This window comes from Thalassophryne amazonica, chromosome 10 (genome assembly GCF_902500255.1).
Source record: "Thalassophryne amazonica chromosome 10, fThaAma1.1, whole genome shotgun sequence".
Taxonomy (NCBI): domain Eukaryota; kingdom Metazoa; phylum Chordata; class Actinopteri; order Batrachoidiformes; family Batrachoididae; genus Thalassophryne; species Thalassophryne amazonica.
In genome coordinates this window covers 35,699,849-35,727,588 of record NC_047112.1, presented here as the reverse complement: position 1 = coordinate 35,727,588, position 27,740 = coordinate 35,699,849, and the positions used below count along the sequence as shown (strand labels likewise).

The 27,740-nt window shown below is 42.4% G+C and overlaps 1 protein-coding gene and 2 long non-coding RNA genes across 7 annotated transcripts in view; 2 read left to right on the top strand and 1 right to left on the bottom strand.

Moving 5' to 3' along the window:
- tle2a (TLE family member 2, transcriptional corepressor a) overlaps positions 1-2,694 on the top strand; it is a 147,812-nt gene extending 145,118 nt beyond the window's left edge. For all 5 annotated transcript variants that reach the window (XM_034179779.1, XM_034179778.1, XM_034179777.1 and 2 more), the window contains exons 18-20: positions 1,198-1,348; positions 1,551-1,627; positions 1,789-2,694. In XM_034179779.1, the coding sequence (XP_034035670.1) occupies positions 1,198-1,348; positions 1,551-1,627; positions 1,789-1,896 (336 nt within the window). In that variant the 3' untranslated portion in view covers positions 1,897-2,694. The remainder of the gene's footprint in view (positions 1-1,197; positions 1,349-1,550; positions 1,628-1,788) is intronic.
- On the bottom strand, positions 41-20,093 carry LOC117518603. The gene is made up of 3 exons (XR_004563028.1): positions 19,983-20,093; positions 7,019-7,027; positions 41-60 (listed from the first exon to the last, which is right to left on the bottom strand). It is a non-coding gene; the product is annotated as an uncharacterized LOC117518603 (long non-coding RNA).
- LOC117518604 lies at positions 10,474-27,732 on the top strand. Its single transcript, XR_004563029.1, has 3 exons — positions 10,474-10,485; positions 18,684-18,686; positions 26,939-27,732. It is a non-coding gene; the product is annotated as an uncharacterized LOC117518604 (long non-coding RNA).
- Positions 27,733-27,740: the final 8 nt, after the last annotated feature.

The window sequence follows — 27,740 nt, the reverse complement described above, 5'->3', positions numbered from 1 at the left end:
CATTTACTTTGCCTTCTGTTTCATTTGCAGATGGCATGAACCAAAAATATTTCATATTAACTTAATTGTATTTGTTCCTATACATCCATTCTTGCATTCGAGGCCTGCAAATCATTTCAGATAAAATTGAGTTGGGGCAATTTATTCTGAGGATTAAAGCATCCCTTTTACAGCCAGTTATCTTGCTACAAGTCAGGGGATGGATACATGAACATTTCCAAGTCACTATTTGTCTTGGACTTAATTTGCATCTGCCATTAAGAAATACATACAATATGGTACTGTACACTAAACCTTTGTTAAGAAAGTAGTTCTCAAAAATTGAGTGACCGTGCTGGAAGGAGACTACTGAGGGAAGACACCCATGATAGCTCTGAAAGAATTCTAGGCTTCTGTGGTTGTGGCTGGAGAGTGTATGTATAATTACTTTATTCTTCTGATTTGGAGTTATATTAATTCGAGCCTGACTAATATGGATTTTTGGGGAGCCAGTATGACACCAGTATTAGAGAGTAAAAAAAATTACAGTACTGATACATATTTCAATATATACACAAAAATGGCAGTGATTCCTTATGTTTTGTTATCAAACCCTTATGATAAAAAAATGTCATTGAGTCTTGATGTTTCACAGTTTAAACATGAACTTCACTGTGAATAAATACAAGTATAACCAACAACCAACCACTGTACATCACACTGCTTTTTCTCTGATTGGCAGTCACATTTGCACTAAATAGACCTCGTCTGTTTTGGGCCCCACCGAGCTGAAAGCAAAGTAACCACTTGTGTCTTTTCACTGTAATATACCCACTCTGATTGAAAATGAATGTCAGTTTGTCGCTTTTCTTCTGTGTTGTGGCTCATGTGACCAAAGGGTGATGGAGGTCCTGGCCATGCTTGACACCATTGTAAACAATGCCATCAGACCGGCCTCTGCTGGAGAAACTACATAATGACACCATTTCTAACAGTCTGCGTTTTTTGGCGGGTGGGGAGGGGGTTTGCATTGTTTATTCTGTTAACTAAGTTTTCATATCAGTAAAAATAACTCAGATACCGATATGTTGATGAAAGGCATATCAGCCGATATTACCAACCAATATATCATTTGGAGCCCTGGTACCGTATTCACAGCAGTTTCTTCTGTATCTGTTTTGCTTGATTAAAACCTTTTTTCCCCCTCTGCCTCTCCAGATCTTCTCTCTGGGTTACTGTCCGACAGGCGAGTGGCTGGCTGTGGGGATGGAGAGCAGTAACGTGGAAGTCCTGCACGTCTCTAAACCCGACAAATACCAGCTGCACCTCCACGAGAGCTGCGTTCTCTCTCTTAAGTTCGCTTACTGTGGTATGCATGCACACGTGCACACGTAGGAGATTGATGGTTTGGTTACATCACGCAGCCTGAGGGCGTTTAATCTGCAGGCAGCTGAACAAATCTATAGTTCTCTCATTATTCAGGAGCAGTTCAGCGCTTTTCACCTCATTCTTTATAAAAGCTTCTTCATATCTCTGCTAAGCAGACTTTTATCTGCTGTTTCGTCCTGTAGGTAAATGGTTCGTGAGCACAGGCAAAGATAACCTCCTGAATGCGTGGCGGACACCTTATGGCTCCAGCATATTCCAGGTAGGCCAAAAAAAAAAATGCTGTGTTCATATGAGCAATATATGAGCAAATATGAATCTCCAAACAAATCCTACAAGCTAAAATATTTCCAAGAATACATCAGCGACTGTGTCTCCTTTTTTGTGACTCGCTAATGTGGCTGCCTTTGTGTCCATGTTCAGTCGAAAGAGTCGTCGTCTGTTCTGAGCTGTGATATCTCTCCCGACGACCAGTTCATCGTCACTGGCTCAGGGGACAAAAAGGCCACCGTCTATGAAGTGATCTACTGAGAAAGACGCGTAAGCGGCTCAGACAGGTGTCACCGGCGGAAACAAAGAGACACTCAACATGTACTTTGTTGTTTTGTTAACGTTTGTGAAAGAAACGCGAGGCAGCGAGAAATGCAAAGAGGCACAAAGTCACATCTCTGGAAAAAAAGCAAACAAACTGAACTTTGTTTTTTATGCTTTGTGAACGCAGGTTAGTCTGTAGCTGCACAGTTGTGAGATTTCTCCAAAGAACTTTTTTGTTTTTTCTCCTTTTTAAAAAAAATAAATAACAAAACCTCTGTAGTGAACAAAAATTAGCAAGAAAACATATTTTTTTAGCTTTGGGATTTTTCAGTCAGATGCGATCGAGTGGATGGCAGAGATGAAGAGACAAAAGACAGAGATGACAGGATACGAGCTCCAGCAGGTGGGGACTGAAGGTCCCCAGTTGGACTGGCCCGGTCCGGCACAGGCCACGCTGGGTTAGGAGGCGCAGTGCTTCAGCAGCTACATGATTGTATTATTTCCAAACACGACAGAACAGACCTCTGAACTGTCCCCAGAGCGATGCAGATGCTTTTAGTGGAAACCATTTTGGAACAGAACACAACAACCACAAAGACAGAAAACTTCAGACTCACAACAGGAACCTCTGCAGCTTTCAGGGGATGTGATTTATCTTCGTTCTCAATATGATTTTTTTTCTTCTGTTTTATTTGTTGGGCCACACAGGCAAAGAGGTATTTTCACAACTGCATCATCAAACCTGACAATGCTACTATATATATGGACATGTAAATAAAGTTCTTTAAAGACAAACATTGTATCTGTCAGATTTGCTTTGTGAAAACATGGCAGGAGGATGGAAGTGTCTTGGATTTACATACATTTTGACACACCCACCCACAAAGGTACAAAGAATCAAGTATTTAGAGTCAAGTCTCTAAACAGGTTAAGGTGCAGCACATCACCACATCCACCACACTATAGAGCCACCCTAGTTCACCCAGACAGACAACTGGTCCATCCTCACCTCAAAAATAATCCTCGATCTGCCACAGTCAGGTGAACTGTAGGTGTCCCTAGTCCTTCTCCAGCCACGTGGGTCCTCGACACTGAAGCGTTAACGGTACATGTTGGATTGTGTACAGAGAAACGAGCCACATGGCCAAAATGTTGTAGCCGATGCTTCCTCACAATGTACGTGATACTCCTCAGCTGACTCTCCCAAAGTAGCAGATTATTTGATGCAAAGTCATTCCAGTGATGCCCAAGGACAAGTTGAAGAGACCTACTTATCACCTTAAGCCACTAGTTGGTGTACAACTGTCTCAACTATATAGTAAAGCCACCTTGACACTTGTACTAATTTGATCTCCGCACTGGTACGCCAATGAGTAAATTCGTCATAAACTGTGTGCGGCTGTGTGCCAGTGCGCAAAGAAAATTTTTAAATGTTCAAAATTTGTGACACTCATTAATTTCATGCCACTTGCATGAACTAGTCGTGAACATTACGCAACCTATTCAGAAACACTGCATGTCACTGCACGCAGCACATCTGAACGATTATGAGATGTTACATCTACAATAAACATAACTTTACAGATACATTATCTAACTCATAAGAAGGAATGAAAATGCAACTGTTTTACCAATCCATTTACAATATAAATTAGTATATAATTACCTTTGAGACAAGATTCCAAATGCGTTCTACACAATGTGACGTGCGCGAGAAAACCTGTAGCTGTAGATCATTTCTCTGTGATTCTGGGAGCAATGAGAGAAGAGGGACGCATTGGCACAATGGATTGTGCAGCAATGCAGGGATCAAATTTGTGCAAGTGTCAAGATGACTTAAGGTGGGAAGTATGAGCATCCTAAAGACTTTAATCTTTGTTCTCTTGCAAGGAGATCTGCATTGCCGAACACCTCTGTCCAGCGACCTCATGACTTTGTGAGCTTATTTGTCCAAGTGTCTATGAATCTCAAAGGGCAAGGACCCATAGGCATGAATATCACTGCAGATGTCTCTACAAGTTAAACATTTTCACCGTATATACAACCCCTGGCAAAAATTATGGAATCACCGGCCTCGGAGGATGTTCATTCAGTTGTTTAATTTTGTAGAAAAAAAGCAGATCACAGACATGACACAAAACTAAAGTCATTTCAAATGGCAACTTTCTGGCTTTAAGAAACACTATAAGAAATTAGGAAAAAAAAATTGTGGCAGTCAGTAACGGTTACTTTTTTAGACCAAGCAGATGGAAAAAAATATGGAATCACTCAATTCTGAGGAAAAAAATATGGAATCATGAAAAACAAAAGAACGCTCCAACACATGACTAGTATTTTGTTGCACCACCTCTGGCTTTTATAACAGCTTGCAGTCTCTGAGGCATGGACTTGAGTGACAAACAGTACTCTTCATCAATCTGGCTCCAACTTTCTCTGATTGCTGTTGCCAGATCAGCTTTGCAGGTTGGAGCCTTGTCATGGACCATTTTCTTCAACTTCCACCAAAGAATTTCAATTGGATTAAGATCCGGACTATTTGTAGGCCATGATATTGACCCTCTGTGTCTTTTTGCAAGGAATGTTTTCACAGTTTTTGCTCTATGGCAAGATGCATTATCATCTTGAAAAATGATTTCATCATCCCCAAACATCCTTTCAATTGATGGGATAAGAAAAGTGTCCAAAATATCAACGTAAACTTGTGCATTTATTGATGATGTAATGACAGCCATCTCCCCAGTGCCTTTACCTGACATGCAGCCCCATATCATCAATGACTGTGGAAATTTACATGTTCTCTTCAGGCAGTCATCTTTATAAATCTCATTGGAATGGCACCAAACAAAAGTTCCAGCATCATCACCTTGCCCAATGCAGAGTCGAGATTCATCACTGAATATGACTTTCATCCAGTCATCCACAGTCCACGATTGCTTTTCCTTAGCCCATTGTAACCTTGTTTTTTTCTGTTTAGGTGTTAATGATGGCTTTCTTTTAGCTTTTCTGTATGTAAATCCCATTTCCTTTAGGCGGTTTTTTACAGTTCGGTCACAGACGTTGACTCCAGTTTCCTCCCATTCGTTCCTCATTTGTTTTGTTGTGCATTTTCGATTTTTGAGACATACTGCTTTAAGTTTTCTGTCTTGACACTTTGATGTCTTCCTTGGTCTACCAGTGTGTTTGCCTTTAACAACCTTCCCATGTTGTTTGTATTTGGTCCAGAGTTTAGACACAGCTGACTGTGAACAACCAACATCTTTTGCAACACTGCGTGATGATTTACCCTCTTTTAAGAGTTTGATAATCCTCTCCTTTGTTTCAATTGACATCTCTCATGTTGGAGCCATGATTCATGTCAGTCCACTTGGTGTAACAGGTGTGATCACTCCTTTTTAGATGCAGACTAACGAGCAGATCTGATTTGATGCAGGTGTTAGTTTTGGGGATGAAAATTTACAGGGTGATTCCATAATTTATTCCTCAGAATTGAGTGAGTCCATATTTTTTTTCCCTCTGCTTGGTCTAAAAAAGTAACCGTTACTGACTGCCACAATTATTTTTCCTGATTTGTTATAGTGTTCCTTAAAGCCAGAAAGTTGCCATTTGAAATGACTGTAGTTTTGTCATGTCTGTGATCTGCTTTTTTTCTACAAAATTAAACAACTGAATGAACATCCTCCGAGGCCGGTGATTCCATAATTTTTGCCAGGGGTTGTAGATGTCCTTCTGTAGCCTGAGTGTAGGAAGTCATGGAAACCCTGGATCGTGATTCGGGCCAATTGTAAACAAGGCACTCCCATCTCCTTATTCAGCTTCTCAAGCACCGCAATCAGAGTATCCACTGTTTCTACAAAGATCACAGCGTTGTCGTCGAAGTTGAGGTCAGTAAACCTTTTATCGCCAACAAAAGCACCTACACAGCAAAATCACCAGTGTTAAATTAACACTGACAGTGTGATTTTGCTGTGTAAGTCGTTGGTCTCCACAATCTTGCTCCACACCCAGTCCATGGATACATGAACACATCCCTGAGGAATGCCCACACTTTTTTCCGTGCTCTTGTCGCGAAAATGGGACGCTTTTCTCCTAACCATAACTTAAGTGCTTCCTGGTCACCCACATTTTGTGGCCCTGTTGCTCAATATATTGTTGATGCACCTTTGGCAGCAGTTAAATCAAGTCTTGAATATGAACAAGCTTGGGGCATGCATCTTTGGGCATTTTTACCCATTCCTCTTTGTAGCACCTCTCAAGCTCCATCAGGTTGGATGGGGAGCATCGGTGCGCAGCCATTTTCAGATCTTTCCCGAGATGTTCACTCAGATTTAGGTCTGGGCTCTGGCTGGGCCACTCAAGGACATTCACAGAGTTGTCCTGAAGCCACTCCTTCCATATCTTGGCTGTGCTTAGGGTCATTGTCCTGCTGAAAGATGAACCATCGCCCCAGTCTGAGGTCAAGAGCACTCTGGAGGTTTTCATCCAGGATGTCTCTGTAGATTACTGCATTCATCTTCCCTCAATCCTGACTAGTCTCCCAGTTCCTGCCGCTAAAAAGCATCCCCACAGCATGATGCTGCCACCACACTTCACTGTAGGGATGGTGCCTGCTTGCCTCCAAATATGATGCCTGGCATTCACACCAAAAAGTTCAATCTTTGTCTCATCAGACAAGAGAATTTTGTTTCTCATGGTCTGAGAGTCCTTCAGGTGCCTTTTGGCAAACTCCAGGCGGGCTGCCATGTGCCTTTAACTAAGGAATGGCATCAGTCTGGCCACTCGACCATAGAGGCTTGATTAGTGGATTGCTGCAGAGATGGTTGTCCTTCTGGAAGGTTCTCCTCTGTCCACAGAGGAATGCTGGAACTCTGACAGAATGACCATCGGGTTCTTGGTCACCTCCCTGACTAACGCCCTTCCCCAGGTTTGTCCCTTGAGACAATCCTGTCTTGGAGGTCTACAGACAATTCTTTTGACTTCCTGCTTGGTTTGTGCTCTGACATGCACTGTTAACTGTGGGACCTTTTATGTAGACAGGTGTGTGCCTTTCCAAGTCATGTCCAGTCAACTGAATTGACCCCAGGTGGACTCCAATTAAGCTGTAGAAACATCTCAAGGAAACAAGATGCACCTGAGCTCAATTTTGAACTTCAAGGCGAAAGCTGTGAATACTTATGTACATGTGATTTCTTAGTTTTTTGTTGTTTCTTTTGAATGAATTTGCAAAAAGCTCAAACTTTTTTCACATTGTCATTATGAATTGAATTGTAGAATTTAGAGAAAAAAATTCATCCATTTTCGAACAAGGCTGTAACATAAAATATGGAAAAAATGAAGCGCTGTGAATAGTTTCTGGATGCACTGTAAGTAATGGTCCACTTTGATATAATGCATAAATAATGAGCGAAGCAACGCGTAGCGGCACAAAGCTTGCTCATGGTGCAGGGAGTCTCAAACAGGAAGTGCCACATTTTTAGTCCACAGTGAAACAGGAGTGTTGAACACTTCCTGGATCGACAGATGAGATCTCATGGAATCTCACAGGAACTCAGTGGCAAGTTCACACTGAAACAGGAAGTGCCAAATTTTGAGTCCACAGTGAAACAGGAAATGTCAAATGTTGAACACTTCCTGACATGGGTGGAGCTAGAGCGGAGGCTGGAGTTGCGCTGAACTCCCCTGAAATCTGATTGGACACCGATGACTGACATGTCACGGCATATGCAAAAGAAAAGCTGCATTTTGAAATCGGTGACACATATTGACTGCTAGGTCTCTCCTGTCCAGTAGTTGGCGATGTGTAAAACAAGAAGTTGTAATTCACATTATTAGAAGAAGAAAAATTTTTCACCCAGATTTGAACCTGAATTCGCCGATTTCCCAACCCAAATCACACGCCTCGCGAGATTTCACTCAGACAGGTTCTGGTCCAACACTGCATTAAGATCTCGGTTCACCATCAGTTGTTTGCTTTGTGATTTCTCTCACATTTCCTTGAAGATGAGTATGTAACTTGGGTATAATATCCACCTTATTCCCAGCCCTCATGGGGCTTTGCGTGAATTATGGGTGAGACTTACAGTATGACCTGGAACCGGCGTTTGTTTACATGTAAACTGTTCACGCGAATCCACTTTCTATGAGATTTAGAGACATAAACAGCAGCTGTCGCAGCTCAAACGAGACAACATTACAATCATGCTGTCTACAAATATAAAGAGGTGGGAGGACGACATGAAGAAGTGACCTAAGATAACATACGGTAGGTAGCATTTTTAGCTCTTAGCTCTTGCTTCCAACGGGCAGGCAGTGAACAATCTGAAAAGCTCTGAGGTGCATCAGGACCTGCACTGTAATAAAGTCAGTCCCGTTCTGCTAAAAGATGTTTTAGGGCACAACGTATTTACCTGAAGGCAGACGTAGAGTCCAGCAGAAGCCTTAAAGTCCCGGATCACTGAGCCTGGATTTGAGTTTCAGCATCAGGTGAAATAAACAGCAGGGTGTTTATGCAGCACTGGTCAGAGCAGATCTCCAGGTGGGTCACTTTAATTAATTATAATGTATGAACTAATGTGATAGAATACATGAGCCTTCATTAAAATAAACTCTAAGACATATTTTTACATCCCTCTAGGTCCAGCTGACAGTGATATGTCTTTCTGCAGCTGGTTATCTGGACACCAACTGAGCACCTGGAGTTGGACATCATTTCATTTGACAAATTCTTTACAGACACATGAAATACCTGCAGAATTTCTACTTTTCTCATATGCTTCCAACATTAGTGGGTTAATTTGTTGCAAAGAAGGTTCTGCTCTGCCCCAAATATCTGAATCTTTTAAAAATGCAGTCATCACTTAAGAGGTGTAATGTGTGTTACAGGCAACAAAAGAGCACTGTAATAAGGAAACTATAGGATGGAAATACGACACTTTTATCCATCCATCCATTTTCTTCTGCTTTATCTGGAGTCGGGTCGTGGGGGCAGCAGCTCAAGCAAAGCTGCCCAGACCTCCCGATCCACACACACTTCCCCCAGCTCCTCCGGGGGAACCGAGCCAACCGAGAGATGTAGTGCCTCCAGTGTGTCCTGGGTCTTCCCCGGGGCCTCCTCCCAATGGGACGTGCCCGGAACACCTCTCCAGCGAGGCATCCGGAAAAGATGCCCGAGCCACCTCAACTGACTCCTTTCGACGTGAAGGAGCAGCGGCTCAACTCCGAGCTCCTCCCGAGTGACCGAGCTCCTCACCCTATCTCTAAGGGAGCGCCTAGCCACCCTGCGGAGGAAACTCATCTCGGCCGCTTGTACTCGCGATCTCGTTCTTTCGGTCATGAGCCAAATCTCATGACCATAGGTGAGGATCGGAACGTAGCTCGATCGGTAAATCGAGAGCTTTGCCCCCCTTTTATCTGTTTTTTTTTTTATTATTATTATTATAGGAAAACAGTGTTTAATACATTTTCAAGGTAACCGGACAATTCATAGACACAGATCATTCATAGACAAAAAAATAAATAAATAAAAAAGACTATTCATAGACACAATGTGCAAAATTCAGACAAAAAAAGACCATTCATAGACACCAAAACTATAAAAATAAAATTATTTACTGATCAAATGTGTCAGTGGAAGTGTGAAGATGTCAACTCAAACTTCTGAGAGATCACACCTGTGTGATCTCCACCACATATAAAAAGAGCTGCCATCTGCCATATAGTGCAGCAGATAAGAGAATATTTAAAGCAGAATCCTGCAAATGGTGATAAAAGCATCAAATTTGGCAGAAATAGTCCTCAGACAATACTCTTGAAAAAACCGATTGGCCACTTGAATTTTCAGTTGGCGTTCAGGTAGAGGTCAATTGAAGAATAACACAGGAGTCAAAATTAAAAGATGCTCCAATCATACTAAAACCTATGCCACATTATTTGCCTGATCATAATATGGTTATCGGTTACACAGGTGTGCCTTAGACTGCCCACAATAAAAGGCCACGCTGAAAGGTGCAGTTTTATCACACAGCACAATGCCACAGATGTCGCAAGATTTGAGGGAGCGTGCAATTGGCATGCTGACAGCCGGAATGTCAACCAGAGCTGTTGCTCGTGTATTGAATGTTCATTTCTCTACCATAAGCCGTCTCCAAAGGGGTTTCAGAGAATTTGGCAGTACATCCAACCAGCCTCACAACCGCAGACCACGTGTAACCACACCAGCCCAGGATCTCCACATCCAGCATGTTCACCTCCAAGATCATCTGAGACCAGCCGCTCGGACAGCTGCTGAAACAATTGGTTTGCATAACCAAAGAATTTCTGCACAAACTGTCAGAAACCGTCTCAGGGAAGCTCATCTGCATGCTCGTCGTCCTCATCGGGGTCTCGACCTGACTCCCGCTCGTCGTCGTAACCGACTTGAGTGGGCAAATGCTCACATTCGCTGGCGTTTGGCACGTTGGAGAGGTGTTCTCTTCACGGACGAATCCCGGTTCACACTGTTAAAGGCAGATGGCAGACAGCGTGTGTGGCGTCGTGTGGGTGAGCGGTTTTCTGATGTCAATGTTGTGGATCGAGTGGCCCATGGTGGCGGTGGGGTTATGGTATGGGCAGGCGTCTGTTATGGACGAAGAACACAGGTGCATTTTATTGATGGCATTTTGAATGCACAGAGATACCGTTACGAGATCCTGAGGCCCATTGTTGTGCCATACATCCAAGAACATCACCTCATGTTGCAGCAGGATAATGCACGGCCCCATGTTGCAAGGATCTGTAGACAATTCTTGGAAGCTGAAAATGTCCCAGTTCTTGCATGGCCGGCATACTCACCGGACATGTCACCCATTGAGCATGTTTGGGATGCTCTGGACCGGCGTATACGACAGCGTATACCAGTTCCTGCCAATATCCAGCAACTTTGCACAGCCATTGAAGAGGAGTGGACCAACATTCCACAGGCCACAATTGACAACCTGATCAACTCTATGCGAAGGAGATGTGTTGCACTGCATGAGGCAAATGGTGGTCACACCAGATACTGACTGGTATCCTCTCCCCCCCCCCCCCCCCCCCAATAAAACAAAACTGCACCTTTCAGAGTGGCCTTTTATTGTGGGCAGTCTAAGGCACACCTGTGCACTAATCATGGTGTCTAATCAGCATCTTGATATGGCACACCTGTGAGGTGGGATGGATTATCTCAGCAAAGGAGAAGTGCTCACTATCACAGATTTAGACTGGTTTGTGAACAATATTTGAGGGAAATGGTGATATTGTGTATGTGGAAAAAGTTTTAGATCTTTGAGTTCATCTCGTACAAAATGGGAGCAAAACCAAAAGTGTTGCATTTATATTTTTGTTGAGTGTAATATAAATCAACTTCAGCTCCAAGGGACAAAAATAGTTAATCACACCTGTCTCTCCTTTGAAAGTAGTTCAACACACCTGTCTCTGCTTTGAGATTAATATTTCCGTCAATAAGAAGCCCAAAATGAAAATGCAAACATCATTGGTGGCGCCTGTATTTCTGAAGAAGACAGGTGAGTGGGGTGACAGTGAGACTATACTGTGCAAATTGGCCACAAAACTGAGAGTACTAAACCCATAATGCTGAAGAACGGTCTGGTAGACCGTAAATTCACGGGATGGCTGAAAAAAATCGGTTAGAGAGAGGTATTGGGCAGTGATGGGCCCCAGCAGTCCAGTGCTAAAAAAATCGTCCATGTAAACAAACATTTCCGTGACTTTTTTTTCCATTTTGTAAGCACGTAAACAGTTTTAAAAGACATAAAATGTTAGGAGAGAAGATACTACTTACATTGCAGTACTTCTGATCTTTTGCTTGCTAAAACTTCCACAGTTGAGTCGGCGGCGAACGAAACCGGAACCTGTCTGACGCCGCAAAGGATTATGGGATATGGGAAAGGGGCGAATACATCATCTGAACTGTGGACTCCTAAAGACACATCTGGTCTATTGGTGAGTCAATGGCCGTATTTTATGCTACAGATGAGGTCCAGGTTGTTAAAAGCAGCATTTTCCCTTTATTTCAGGTTTCCTTATATACGAGGTCTGTGAGAAAAGTAACGGACCTTTTTATTTTTTTTCAAAAACTATATGGATTTGATTCATATGTTTTTACGTCAGCCAAGCTTGAACCTTTGTGCGCATGCGTGAGTTTTTCCACGCCTGTCGGTTGCATCATTCGCCTGTGGGCAGGCTTTGAGTGAGCACTGGTCCACCTCTCTCATCGTTGTTTCATTGCGAGGAAATGGCGGAATGATTTGGGCTTTTTTTCCATCAGAATGTTTTCAGAAACTGTTAGAGACAGGCAGCTGGAAACCATTCGAAAAATTTATCTGGCTTTCGGTGAAAATTTTACAGGCTTCACAGAGAATAAGGACTGTTACTACAGCTTTAAGGACGCCCCACAATGGTGCATGGCGCGGCGCGCTCCAAGCCGCCATCGAGAGGCAGAAACCACCACATCATTTCTAAACGGATGGCTGTGTGGAGCCGGGACCGTCGTGTGCAATTTCTCTGGTTATCACAAGAGCTGGACATCAGAACATTTTCCGGCAGATTTCACTTTTAACAAGAGATTTTGTCATAGAAAGCCGCGCGGAGGCTTCGTGTATCACGACAGAGCTGCTGATGGAGCGAGACAAAGGAACACCTCCGTTTCGGAGTGTTAGAGCACAAGTTGGGACATGTCTATCTCGGCTTTCAGTGCTTACCAGTCAAGTGAGTATAAGAGAAATTGTGGAGAGCTGGACATGTCCCAACTTGTCGTCTGGCACTCCGAAACGGAGGTGTTCCTTTGTCTTGCTCCATCAGCGGCTCTGTTGTGACGCGCGAAGCCTCTGCGCGGCTTTCCATGACAAAATCTCTTGTTAAAAGTGAAATCTGCTGGAAAATGGCTGATGTCCAGCTCTTATTATAACCAGAGAAATTGTAGACGACGGTCCCGGCTCCACACAGCCATCCGTTTAGAAATGATGTGGTGGTTTCTGCCTCTCGATGGTGGCTCGGAACGCGGCGCCCCGTGCGCCATTGTGGGCCGTCCTTAAAGCTGTAGTAACACTCCTTATTCTCTGTGAAGACCGTAAAATTTTCACCGAAAGCCAGATAAATTTTTCGAATGGTTTCCAGCTGCCTGTCTCTAACAGTTTCTGAAAAAATTCTGATGGAAAAAAAGCCCAAATCATTCCGCCATTTCCTCGCAATGAAACAATGACGAGAGGGGTGGACCACTGCTCACTCAAAGCCTGCCCACAGGCGAATGACGCAACCGACAGGCGTGGAAAAACTCACGCATGCGCACGAAGGTTCAAGCTTGGCTGACGTAAAAACATATGAATCAAATCCATATAGTTTTTGAAAAAAATAAAAAGGTACGATACTTTTCTCACAGACCTCGTATACATGTTTCTCCAGTGATTTTAATGAATGAAACGAGGCAGCAGCTGATTCATGTTCTGTTTGCTGATATGAGATATAACTTGAAGATGCTCAGGCTGACAGAAATACAGGTAATTTACTCCTCTGTTCTGTATAAAATGTGTAACCTCTTAATTTTGCTCTCTGAAGGACTTTTTAAATGACCTCTTAATTTTGCCCCCTGTGTGACACACAGTGACACAACTTTAGATAAACAAATCTAAAGTTATCTTCCTTAAACTCAAACTGAAAGCAAATCTCTACAACTTGATATAAATTAAATAAAAATATAAAATCCAGCTTCCTGATGAAGTGGTGTAGAGGAGGAGTTTCTTAAAAACAAGACCCCATAGTTCAGGTACAATTAGCCAGAAAGTACATTTGAGATGAAAGCCTAGATTTGATGTTTTGGTGAAAGAAACTTTTGTATTCCTTCATAATTGATGTAAATAAAGTCCAAGACATATTCAGTGTCTTGGAAATGTACATATATCCGTATATCCTGAGTTGTCTGAAGAAAACTGGCAATAAAACTGATTATTTACAATTACTTATGCAACTCATTGTCTTGGCTTTGATATTTTTATTTAATTTATAACGTTATAGAGATTTGCTTTGAGTTTGAGGATAATTTTAGAAATTTTAATATCGAGAAGCCTGAATTACTTTTGTATTTGAAATGGCATAAACAAATTAAATTTGTAAAATCCCAAAACATCCATCCATCCATCCATCCATTTTCTTCCGCTTTATCCGGAGTCGGGTCGCGGGGGCAGCTGCTCAAGCAAAGCTGCCCAGACCTCCCGATCCACACACACCTCCTCCAGCTCCTCCGGGGGAACCCCAAGGCGTTCCCAAGCCAGCTGAGAGATGTAGTCCCTCCAGCGTGTCCTGGGTCTTCCCCGGGGCCTCCTCCCAGTGGGACGTGCCCGGAACACCTCTCCAGCGAGGCGTCCAGGGGGCATCTGGAAAAGATGCCCGAGCCACCTCAACTGACTCCTTTCGACGTGGAGGAGCAGCGGCTCCACTCCGAGCCCTCCTGTGGGTTCACCACCTGCAGAGGGGGCCATGGGGGTCGGGTGCAGAGAGGATTGGGTGGCGGTCGAGGGCGGGTGGCCCGGCGGCCCGGTCCATGCTCACAGCCCCTGGCTGTTGGGACGTGGAAATCCCAAAACACTCAGTACTTTTTCAAGGCACTATGTGTGTGTATTGGAATACAAGTGTTTGGACATTTCAGGTTTTTATCAACATACTGTGCCTGATACGTTTGCATTGTATGATACTTATGCATGTTGTGTTTCTACTTTAGGATTCTCTGTAATTAACCATTTGTTAGATAGAAAGTCATCTTTCAGGTACCTTCCATTCCCTCATACAGTATCATCAGACACAATATGTGGAAGAAAACAATTCTGGAATTCAAGTCCAGGTTATAATCTGGTTGGCAGTGTTTGTTTCCTGCTGACTTGGCCATCCTGCTGTGAGAAAGAGATGAATCGTTACAGCAATAATACCCATGAGGCACTTCTTTAGTCATTATGGGCGAACCGGTGATTCTCCCCCTGTCAAGAAAGATTTAACAAAGAGGAGTGAACCTCTCTTGGCTGGAACAAATGATTATTGGTGTTCGGGTAGACAAAATAATGCAGCTTTGTTTTTAGTATAATGTTCATGTGATCAGATTTAAGTTAATGTGTGAAAAGTAACCAGCAATGTTATGGCGCCATTCTCTTACATTCAAATGCAGCGACACTGAGCGGTTCATGGACTCTGTGCTGCTGCAGAACAGCTCAGCTGATTGCATGCTTCAGCCTCCCTGATTAAATGTCCTTACCAGCGTGTTACCCGTGGGGATCCATGGGCTCTAGATTGAGTAGTGTTTATAAACTAGGTAGCTGACATTTTTCAAGGGTAGTAATAAATTAAGCAAAGTTTCTATGAGTTGGAAGGGCACTCTACAACTGACACCATAGTCCTCCCCTGAAACCTTTTTCTGCACCATGTTTTTAGAACCTTAGACCTCAACAGTTTTTAGAAGAACCCTTTTATTTCCTGTTAATTATGTGGTTTTTTTTAAATGTTAATTTCCTGTCTTAATGTATTTACAAATTGTTTAGGTTCTTGTTATCATATACACACTAATTATTATTATTACCTGAGGCCAAAATATGGCCATCGGGTATTGCGAAGACTTTGCGTCCGCACATCTGTCGATCTGTGCTCATCATAAGTCCAGTCCAATGGGGGATTTTCAAGTTGCGATAGAGCAGCGCCTACACACATGTGGGATAACGTCACAACTCTATCCGGTTAGGGAGACGTGGTTTTGTTCAACAACAAGAACTGTCAAGAAACTTTCTGGTCTCTGTTTGGAGTTGTGTGAAGGTAGGAATAGCCTTCCAAATGCTTGAATAGCGATGTCAGTCACACAAAGAAATCAAATAATAGTGAAAACATGCTCATTGCGCCCAGAATGTTGGTATTTTGGTCGTTGAACTTTCCTAGCAACGAATGTAAAGCCCCGGTCACACGGCACTAACAAAGGACACCAAAGCCAAAACGAAACAAGAAATCTGGACTTACGTTGACCTTCGGAGACATCGTTTAACCGGCATCCAGCTTCAATCAGTCAGCTGCTCCGTGAGGCGTCATAACACCGGATCGGTTAGCACCTTCGTGAGGCGTCACAACAACGGATTTGTTAGCAGCTCCGTGAGGTGTCATAACACCCAATCAGCCAGCCGCTCCGTGAGGCGTCATAACAACTGGGAGTAACTATTGACCCGACGGGCACCCGCAGTCGAAGTTTGTTATTCGCCCGGGTGCTGTCTCTATGGCCGGTGTGAGGGGTTCAGCACTCTCCTCACACCGGGACCACACTGATGAACAGTCTCTGAAAGAAGCTCCTGTCAGCAGAAGTCCGTCACTCTCTGTTTTTTGCTCAGACTCGCAGGCTGAGTGTTTCGCTTTTTAATTTTCGCCTTTTTGGAGAACACACAATGCTTCACAAACACGGCAAGTGGCCCATAACAACCGATCGGTTAGCTGCGAGGTGTCACAACAAGCTGTTGTTGCCAAACACACAAGCGAGAGGCTCACTAACCAGAAGTCTTGGCAACGCAACTTGAAAATTTTTCTTTACTGCCAGGATCTTCAAATTCACAGGGAGCATTCTTGGGACACAGACCTTGGACAAGTTCAAAGATGGCTAAGGAGTCTATGAGTCTTCTAAGGAGTCAAATGCTCACATTCTGTTTCCTATTTTTATGCTCATATGGCCGAGGGTATTTTAGCGTTGCGTTATGTATTTTTTTTTATTAATATGCATATATGTCACGGACATATATGCATATCTTCAGCATCTCACCATTTAGGTCCTTCAGACTTTTTTTTTTTTCAGTAAATGCTTCTCGGGAGCATTATCATGGCTAAAAATCTTCAGCTTCTGGGGGGCTTTGGCCCCCAGACACCAGCTGCGGTCCTCTAACCACCATTTTAAATATTTTTCTTTATTTGCCTCTCACATGTCTGGAAAGTGCTCACCATCTAAATGAGGTCCTTCATACTTTATTTTCAGTAAATGCTTCTGGGGAGCATTAGCATAGCTAAAAATCTTAATGCAATTAGGGCAGTGCAGTATTGTTTGAAGCTTTGCATGATATCGCGGGATTTTACCACTTATTAGGACAGCCGCTCCCATTGCCCAATACAAACACAGCATAATTTCACATAGAAAAATGGTGTACTGTTTTCTTTTTGGCTGCAATCACCAAAGCAGTTGCATTTTTTTTTCAGTTCTCAGTGAAGAAGGGAAGATGAGGCAAATGGGAGAGGCCGTGTCGCTAAGTGTTAGCCTACACAGCTGACCAGAGTAGCTGCGTTGTCTCACCTGCTCAACCACCTCAACATGTTTGAGCTCCAGGTCATAAACAAACCGCAACACGTCCACTTTCCACCACATCATCACATTTTCTTTGCATTTGCACTTTGCCCAAAAACTCCTGAGAGGGCTGTTCCCTGTATGTAGGATTATTGTGTCATAGGTGTCCTATTTTAACCCTTTCACGCCAAACTAGCTCAATTTACACACTAGTCACCAACTTGTGCTGTCACGGTGCACACTGTCTCTCACTTTAGCGTTCCCAGATTCATTGTCGACTCGACATTTAGCATTTCATGTTTCCAATTCCAGCAAGATCTCTTCTATTCATGTGATATCTCCTGTTTCTTTTTTACATTTTATTTTCTTTTTTTTTTTTTTAGACAAAAAAAGTTACACAAAAAACTTACAGAGGATAAACATAAAGACTGCAGGATGAAGAACACACCGAGTTTTATTACAGCTGTACACCTATTCTCGCTCACTCTCATGCTCCACCAACCACTTTCCCTTGCTGCAGTCAACCAGCCTCTTTTATATTAGAGGAGCAAGCTCCACCTGCTGGTCTCCTTCAGACACCATAGTCCTCCCCTGAAACCTTTTTCTGCACCATTTATTTTTTTTATTTTACACACACTGGTGCATTAACCTGGTTTACCTCACAAGTTCAGTCTATCCGGAGGTTTTGTTGCCCTTTTGGGTCTTGCGCCAGTCTATGCTGCTGGAACAGTTTCCACGACCTGCAAAGGTACTGTGTCTCTGCAACCTCAGAATTCTTAGATTCCCTTTGAAGGGGATACCCTCAGCATCGACCATATGCCCCAAATATGTCACACTGTGCTGAAAAAAGTCACACTTGTCACTGTTTACTTTCAGAGTGTGAGTTTTCAGCCATTTTAGCTCTTCTTCCAAATTTTTCATGTGCTCCTTTCCCATAATCAATATGTCATCCACATAACATGTGACTCTGTCTAACCCGTGCACAGTGTTGCCACAGTTACTTTGAAAAAGTAATCCAATTACTGATTACACCTTGAAAAAGTAACTTAGTTACTTTACTGATTCTCAATTGTAAAAGTAGCAAAGTTAGATTACTAGTTACTTTTTTAGTTACTTTTCCCAGCTGCCGACAACCCTCTGCCACCTCAACATGACAATGATACTTGTTTTGCCAAAACTCACTTTATAGTCACCCTTTCTTGACTTCAATGAAAATAAATACTTGTTTTATAAAAAATAAAATAAAGACCTCTTTCTTGACCTCATATTTAACTGTTGACAGCACTGTAACAGTAAAACTTGCCATTTCTAACCTACATTGTTTATAAATGTAACTATTCAATTCTTTTTAACATTTTTTCTAACATTTAAATTCTCTCTAAACATTTTACTTGTCGAAATTATTATTTTTATAAGTAGTATTATTTGTAGTAAAAAAAAGGCTTCAAAACTGGACCTTTAATCTAAGGGTGTTGTGGGGGGGCACATCCTTGTCCCACGCCCCCATTCCATCTGGATTCACCCCTGCTTTGGCGTTTGAGCACAAAGAATGGATAACATTTATTTATGCAGAAAACATGACCAGATTTTCAGGTAAGAAAGTTTTATTGTGTTTTCACATCATGTGGTCCTCAGAAAGAGAGTTTAGGTGCATTTGAGTGGAAAATAGTGTTAGTTGTTGACGCCTCGCGGAGGATCAGCTGTTTTTAATGAGCAGATACGGAGCGGCTCAGCTCAGAATTCTAAATAAAGGAGAAAAAAGCATAAAAATGTCTTTGTAAAGCTCAGTGTAGGTGTGCTGTTGTCACCGCGCTTTAAGAGGTGAGGATGAGTTGTAGCTGCTGCAGAAAACTGTGGATGAAAAGCTCACAGCTCGCTTAAAGTGGGCAGTTCAGTCAAACCCCGACCCCCTGCCCACGGACCAAGTTTAATGCTGCTATCGACCCACAATGCAAAAATAATAGTAGCGTACAGTGACTTGGAGAAATAACTTTAATCTGATTACTGATTTGGAAAGATTAACGTGTTAGATTATTCGTTACTAAAAAAGTGATTAGATTACTCGTTACTAAAAAAAGTGGTTAGAGTAATGCGTTACTAAGTAACGCGTTACCGGCATCACTGCCCGTGTAACACTTGATCCATTAGCTTTTGGAATATAGCAGGTGTGCTTGCAACCCCATAAGGAAACCTATTTACTTTGTGTAAGCTTTTATCAGTGTTTATGGTCAAGAACTGTTTTGAATCATCGTCCAATTTCACATGTTGATACGCTTGAAACAGGTCTGACTTCGATAATCTGTCACCACCTGCTAGTTTTTTGAAGAAATCCTGTGGTTTGGGAATGGGATAGTGATTGACTTCCAACCATGGGTTAATTGATACCTTGCAATCCCCACAAATCCTAACAAAATTATTCTCTTTGGGAATGTTAATGGTGGGTGAGGCCCACTCACTGTAACTTACTGCGGTTATGACCTCTTTCCATTTTATTCAACTGGACTTCCACAGCATCCTTCGTGGCACAGGGCACAGATCGAGGTTTCAAAACTTTGGAATGACCCCAGGTGCAACTTGCAGTTTGATTTTGACTTTCCCCAGGTTCTCACGAAACTCCCCAGACTACCTCTCACAGAGTTCGTCAACACTTTCAGGTGGCACTCACCGTCTAACTGGTCTGTGAACCCAATATCTTCTCATTTTGCACTCATCATAAGGTTATGATACAGTGCCCTCCAAAAGTATTGGAACACTTGGTATTTCACACATCATCGTTCCATGCGCAAGCCATAACCAAAAGCTGAGGCCAATCTGACAAACGGTCAGAGAGACATGCAAGCCACATACTCGCACTCACACAGATGTTTCTTGCTTTATAGATAGACTATCTGAGTTACTCATTCTATGCACGGGTAATAAAGAAGAATTTTAGCCATGTCATTGTGTATTTCATATCGCTTTAGTTAACGTAAGGTAAGTTGCATTGCATTGTGTATGTTGTCATCAATTTTCATACAGCAATTTGTGACATTCATGCGACATGATAAAACGGTGATGGCATGTCATGTCACGGCAATGCTGCGGGATATATAATGTTCTTAGTGTCTCTGCAAATGTTTTCCCAGCTCTATTACATTTCATATGTTTAGCACTTAGGGTTTTACGACCTAACGCCCCCTGCTTCTTGGGAGGTATATTGACAGTCTGCATGCTGTACACAGCAGGTACATTTTAAGTCAAAAATGCACATCTTAACTTGCATGCAGTGCGTACGGGCCCATTCGGATTCTAATTAAAGTCCATCCTCACCGGCCACTACTACGTAGTAAGTAAAGTGTGATGCTGCTACCTGACCTGAGTACCATGTGAACTGTGAAAATAAGGTCTCCAGTGAGCGGGTTGTGATCTAATATATAAGGCTGACTGTGTGTGTATGTGTGTTTGCACACATGCATTTTCAACCTAAGGGCCCCAGTGACCATACTAAGTTTGGTGTTGATTGTTTAATTACTGTGGCTGTGCACAGCGAACACAAACCGTGCCACATACATAATTGCCTTTTATATATATAGATGAACATGATTTTACAGTATTGTTTATTTTACTTAAAAATGTACATTTAAAGCTCAAGGAAAAGACAAGTGATGTCTCAAAGGATGAACACACTTTGTTTATTTTTCCCCACACGTTTTTGTACATTATATGGGAAAAGCATTGAGGGAAGACACAGTGCATGAAAAAAATACTTCCTTGGCTTTTTTCCCAACTAAACATTAGCTTGTACAACAGTAAAGCCTTTTTTACTGCTGAGAGAGAGAGAATACTGACAATATGATCCAAATATTCAGGCTTTAACACCGAGTGCATAGCCATTACACAGCGTTGTTCTCATCGTACACAAGCTTCTGTGGGTGACAATGAGCTGCCTGTGGCAGTGAGGCAGTGGGGGGGAAAGCGGGTAAAGGCATTACAACATACAGATTAACCTCCTCGCTGGTACAGTAGCCATTTTTCAAGGCCCAACCCATGTTTTTCTTTAATAAACACTGTAGTGGTGCTACGAATGTGGCTAAAAATTTACACAAACTAAATTCCTCCTCCAAAGAAAACTTTCTTAAAATCAGAATTATCTTCTATTGGGTGGAAAATAAGTGCAACAAGCATGCATTGAAAAGTCCTCGTGTCCCAGCTGACACCTGCTGCTGTACAAGAACAAAAAAAGTATTTTTGATTTTTAAACAGGAGTTAAAAAAAAAACAAAACAATCCAGGGATGCTTCTCCTAAATGGACGGTCTTTTTTATTTCTCTTTCTTTTTATGCACAGGTAAAAGCCAGTTTTCACTTTTTCTACTCCACATTGCTGCACGTCGGCGTCTTCTTGACCAACATGCACATGTCGATCAAACACTAAAATTATGGGCCGAAACTGGATTGCATACAAATTGGAGTGTGCAGTGAAGTATTCAGGATGTCACTGATGGCAGCTGTGCAGGCAGGAGGAGAAACACCGCTGAGGTGAAGGATATGACTGTGTTGGAAAAAATGTGACCGAACATCCTGACCCTGACTCCACAGAACACATACTGTGGGATTGGACTGGACAAAAACTGGCACAGGTACTGGCTTTGACTTTAGGGATGTTTAGCAAACCAAGTGGTCAGTTATTTCAATTCAGTGTCTGTATAGGCACCTTCTCTATGCATGAGCCAGCACATAGGTGTCTGAGTGTTGAAGATCCCAAGTGACTGGAGAAGCCCAAGGAGACACCCAAACTTCAGCAGATAGATGGTGGCTACTTTTGAGATGAAATCAAATCAAATCAATTTTATTTATATAGCGCCAAATCACAACAAACAGTTGCCCCAAGGCGCTTCATATTTCAAGGCAAAAGCCATACAATAATTACAGAAAAACCCCAAAGGTCAAAACGACCCCCTATGAGCAAGCACTTGGCGACAGTGGGAAGGAAAAACTCCCCCTTAACAGGAAGAAACCTCCAGCAGAACCAGGCCCAGGGACGGGCAGTCCTCCGCTGGGACTGGTTGGGACTGAGGGGAGAGAATCAGGAAAAAGACATGCTGTGGAAGAGAGCAGAGATTAATCACTAATGATTAAATGCAGAGTGCTGCATACAGATGGGGAATAGAGCAGTTGTCTACCTGTGTGGTATCCAAGACCCAAGGTGGCTAAGTGGTGCCATGCATGCGCAGTACATGCTCCCAGACTTGACATGTTGGAACTGGTGACACCAAGGAGGCAGGCAAAATGGTTAAGCAAGTGTTTCACAGAGATGGCAGTGGGTGTGTTCACGAGACAAAGAAATTTATATACATATACAACAACCAACAGGGGTAATACTTGCCCTACCCTGCATTGCAGAACCTATCCCCAAACTTGTGCAAGATGCTAACGAGGTATAATTTGCAGGAGTAAGACTGGTCATGAGCCATGAAGTCTTTGTGTTATTGTGTACACTGGGTTTCAGAGACTTAACTCAATGGTGTCCACAATTATCAATCAATCAATCAATTTTTTTTATATAGCGCCAAATCACAACAAACAGTTGCCCCAAGGCGCTTTATATTGTAAGGCAAGGCCATACAATAATTATGTAAAACCCCAACGGTCAAAACGACCCCCTGTGAGCAAGCACTTGGCTACAGTGGGAAGGAAAAACTCCCTTTTAACAGGAAGAAACCTCCAGCAGAACCAGGCTCAGGGAGGGGCAGTCTTCTGCTGGGACTGGTTGGGGCTGAGGGAGAGAACCAGGAAAAAGACATGCTGTGGAGGGGAGCAGAGATCGATCACTAATGATTAAATGCAGAGTGGTGCATACAGAGCAAAAAGAGAAAGAAACAGTGCATCATGGGAACCCCCCAGCAGTCTACGTCTATAGCAGCATAACTAAGGGATGGTTCAGGGTCACCTGATCCAGCCCTAACTATAAGCTTTAGCAAAAAGGAAAGTTTTAAGCCTAATCTTAAAAGTAGAGAGGGTGTCTGTCTCCCTGATCTGAATTGGGAGCTGGTTCCACAGGAGAGGAGCCTGAAAGCTGAAGGCTCTGCCTCCCATTCTACTCTTACAAACCCTAGGAACTACAAGTAAGCCTGCAGTCTGAGAGCGAAGCGCTCTATTGGGGTGATATGGTACTACGAGGTCCCTAAGATAAGATGGGACCTGATTATTCAAAACCTTATAAGTAAGAAGAAGAATTTGAAATTCTGTTCTAGAATTATCAGGAAGCCAATGAAGAGAGGCCAATATGGGTGAGATATGCTCTCTCCTTCTAGTCCCCGTCAGTACTCTAGCTGCAGCATTTTGAATTAACTGAAGGCTTTTTAGGGAACTTTTAGGACAACCTGATAATAATGAATTACAATAGTCCAGCCTAGAGGAAATAAATGCATGAATTAGTTTTTCAGCATCACTCTGAGACAAGACCTTTCTGATTTTAGAGATATTGCGTAAATGCAAAAAAGCAGTCCTACATATTTGTTTAAAATGCGCTTTGAATGACTCCAAGATTTCTCACAGTATTACTAGAGGTCAGGGTAATGCCATCCAGAGTAAGGATCTGGTTAGACACCATGTTTCTAAGATTTGTGGGGCCAAGTACAATAACTTCAGTTTTATCTGAGTTTAAAAGCAGGAAATTAGAGGTCATCCATGTCTTTATGTCTGTAAGACAATCCTGCAGTTTAGCTAATTGGTGTGTGTCCTCTGGCTTCATGGATAGATAAAGCTGGGTATCATCTGCGTAACAATGAAAATTTAAGCAATACCGTCTAATAATACTGCCTAAGGGAAGCATGTATAAAGTGAATAAAATTGGTCCTAGCACAGAACCTTGTGGAACTCCATAATTAACTTTAGTCTGTGAAGAAGATTCCCCATTTACATGAACAAATTGTAATCTATTAGACAAATATGATTCAAACCACCGCAGCGCAGTGCCTTTAATACCTATGGCATGCTCTAATCTCTGTAATAAAATTTTATGGTCAACAGTATCAAAAACAGCACTGAGGTCTAACAGAACAAGCACAGAGATGAGTCCACTGTCCGAGGCCATAAGAAGATCATTTGTAACCTTCACTAATGCTGTTTCTGTACTATGATGAATTCTGAAACCTGACTGAAACTCTTCAAATAGACCATTCCTCTGCAGATGATCAGTTAGCTGTTTTACAACTACCCTTTCAAGAATTTTTGAGAGAAAAGGAAGGTTGGAGATTGGCCTATAATTAGCTAAGATAGCTGGGTCAAGTGATGGCTTTTTAAGTAATGGTTTAATTACTGCCACCTTAAAAGCCTGTGGTACATAGCCAACTAACAAAGATAGATTGATCATATTTAAGATCGAAGCATTAAATAATGGTAGGGCTTCCTTGAGCAGCCTGGTAGGAATGGGGTCTAATAAACATGTTGATGGTTTGGATGAAGTAACTAATGAAAATAACTCAGACAGAACAATCGGAGAGAAAGAGTCTAACCAAATACCGGCATCACTGAAAACAGCCAAAGATAACGATACGTCTTTGGGATGGTTATGAGTAATTTTTTCTCTAATAGTTAAAATTTTGTTAGCAAAGAAAGTCATGAAGTCATTACTAGTTAAAGTTAATGGAATACTCAGCTCAATAGAGCTCTGACTCTTTGTCAGCCTGGCTACAGTGCTGAAAAGAAACCTGGGGTTGTTCTTATTTTCTTCAATTAGTGATGAGTAGAAAGATGTCCTAGCTTTACGGAGGGCTTTTTTATAGAGCAACAGACTCTTTTTCCAGGCTAAGTGAAGATCTTCTAAATTAGTGAGACGCCATTTCCTCTCCAACTTACGGGTTATCTGCTTTAAGCTACGAGTTTGTGAGTTATACCACGGAGTCAGGCACTTCTGATTTAAAGCTCTCTTTTTTAGAGGAGCTACAGCATCCAAAGTTGTCTTCAATGAGGATGTAAAACTATTGACGAGATACTCTATCTCACTTACAGAGTTTAGGTAGCTACTCTGCACTGTGTTGGTATATGGCATTAGAGAACATAAAGAAGGAATCATATCCTTAAACCTAGTTACAGTGCTTTCTGAAAGACTTCTAGTGTAATGAAACGTATTCCCCACTGCTGGGTAGTCCATCAGAGTAAATGTAAATGTTATTAAGAAATGATCAGACAGAAGGGAGTTTTCAGGGAATATTGTTAAGTCTTCTATTTCCATACCATAAGTCAGAACAAGATCTAAGATATGATTAAAGTGGTGGGTGGACTCATTTACTTTTTGAGCAAAGCCAATAGAGTCTAATAATAGATTAAATGTAATGTTGAGGCTGTCATTCTCAGCATCTGTGTGGATGTTAAAATCGCCTACTATTATCTGAGCTAAGCACTAAGTCAGACAAAAGGTCTGAAAATTCACAGAGATACTCACAGTAACGACCAGGTGGACGATAGATAATAACAAATAAAACTGGTTTTTGGGACTTCCAATTTGGATGGACAAGACTAAGAGTCAAGCTTTCAAATGAATTAAAGCTCTGTCTGGGTTTTTGATTAATTAATAAGCTGGAATGGAAGATTGTTGCTAATCCTCCGCCCCGGCCCGTGCTACGAGCATTCTGACAGTTAGTGTGACTCGGGGGTGTTGACTCATTTAAACTAACATATTCATCCTGCTGTAACCAGGTTTCTGTAAGGCAGAATAAATCAATATGTTGATCAATTATTATATCATTTACCAACAGGGACTTAGAAGAGAGAGACCTAATGTTTAATAGACCACATTTAACTGTTTTAGTCTGTGGTGCAGTTGAAGGTGCTATATTATTTTTTTCTTTTTGAATTTTTATGCTTAAATAGATTTTTGCTGGTTATTGGTAGTCTGGGAGCAGGCACCGTCTCTACGGGGATGGGGTAATGAGGGGATGGCAGGGGGAGAGAAGCTGCAGAGAGGTGTGTAAGACTACAACTCTGCTTCCTGGTCCCAACCCTGGATAGTCACGGTTTGGAGGATTCAAGAAAATTGGCCAGATTTCTAGAAATGAGAGCTGCTCCATCCAAAGTGGGATGGATGCCGTCTCTCCTAACAAGACCAGGTTTTCCCCAGAAGCTTTGCCAATTATCTATGAAGCCCACCTCATGAAATTAAATGCGTCCAACGTCACACTTGTACAAGGTCTTCATGAAATGACCTGAAATGATGAGAAGCAGATCTTATGTAGAGTGGAAGATTAGAGTGTGCGGTCAGGTTCATGTGGAACAGCTAATCGTAATCATACTCAAGTTAAGTAGGTGGAAGTAGTAGAGCTACAAGCTTTTGGTTGACCACCTGTAAGACAAGAAGGAAGTGACTGCATATCTGCCTGACCGCTTCCCTCCCTCGTTCCACAAGGTTCCATGTTGCCAGTGGGGGCAGTGCACTGCAGCAAAGAAGAAACCTGGAGCATAAACTATTTAAATCTGAACATCAGGCGTTGACTGGACATTCTCGGAGAAGATTATTTTGGACCCTTTCCAGGTGACTGCAGCTCCCTCTGGTGGCCAGAATCTTTTCGCCAGTCTGTTATCTTGGCAGAATCGGTGGCTACACTCAGCTCTTGATAAGGTAAGTTTCTGGGTTCGTAAATGTTCTGGACCAAACATTAGAGCCAGGCTTTTAATGACTTATCTAAGCAGTGACGTTCATGTCTCTGGGTCCTTGGTCTTTAAAAGTCAGAAATGCCTGGGAAGAGCTCATAGACAGAGGGTAAAGCATGTGCGTAGCAAACATTGGCGAGCTATATTTACCACTACTCGCTGCCAATCCTGGCAACCACAGCATGCACGTGGTTTCAGTGATGTTTAACATAGCATATAGAACCTGGGCATTGTCTGCTGCTTCCTGGTCATTGTTTTATCAACTTTGACTGCCCCCCCACCACCACCACCACCATTTTATTATGGATGCAGAGTTCGTCAGTGACCTAGTGCGTTCCAGCCTCTCACACAGAAGGTGTGTGTGGGCCCAGTTAGTGGCATGTAAGGGGCAACCGCACGACAAGTGAAAGCAAGTGAACATGTTCAAAACCCTCCTCACAACCTGCCAAGTGCAGTAAACCATGTGGTGTTTTTGTGAGTAGTGGCGTGTTTGTGGTGGATAGTGATAAGTTGGGTGCTACATTCACCACTAAATGCCACAAACCAAAGTGGTTAATTGAACCAATCAGCTTCTTTCCACATGCAGCACGACAGCGTGACATTGAGGGCTGTACATCATCCACTGAAAAAGGGTAAATCTCCATGGAAACCATTAAACCAACCATTCTGTAGAGTAAGTCTTTGTAGAAAACATAGAGTTCAACTTTTTTGGTGAAAACCTCACTTTTTACATGATTTATACAAATACAATTTAAAAGAGGAAAAACTGTCCGACCAAACATGACGCTGGCGTGCAGCCATGCTGTATAGTGAAAACCGGCCTTGAGGATACGAGCCCAGTTCCTGCCACCATCACCAAGGATACAGGTACACTGATTAAAAAAAAAAATAATGCAA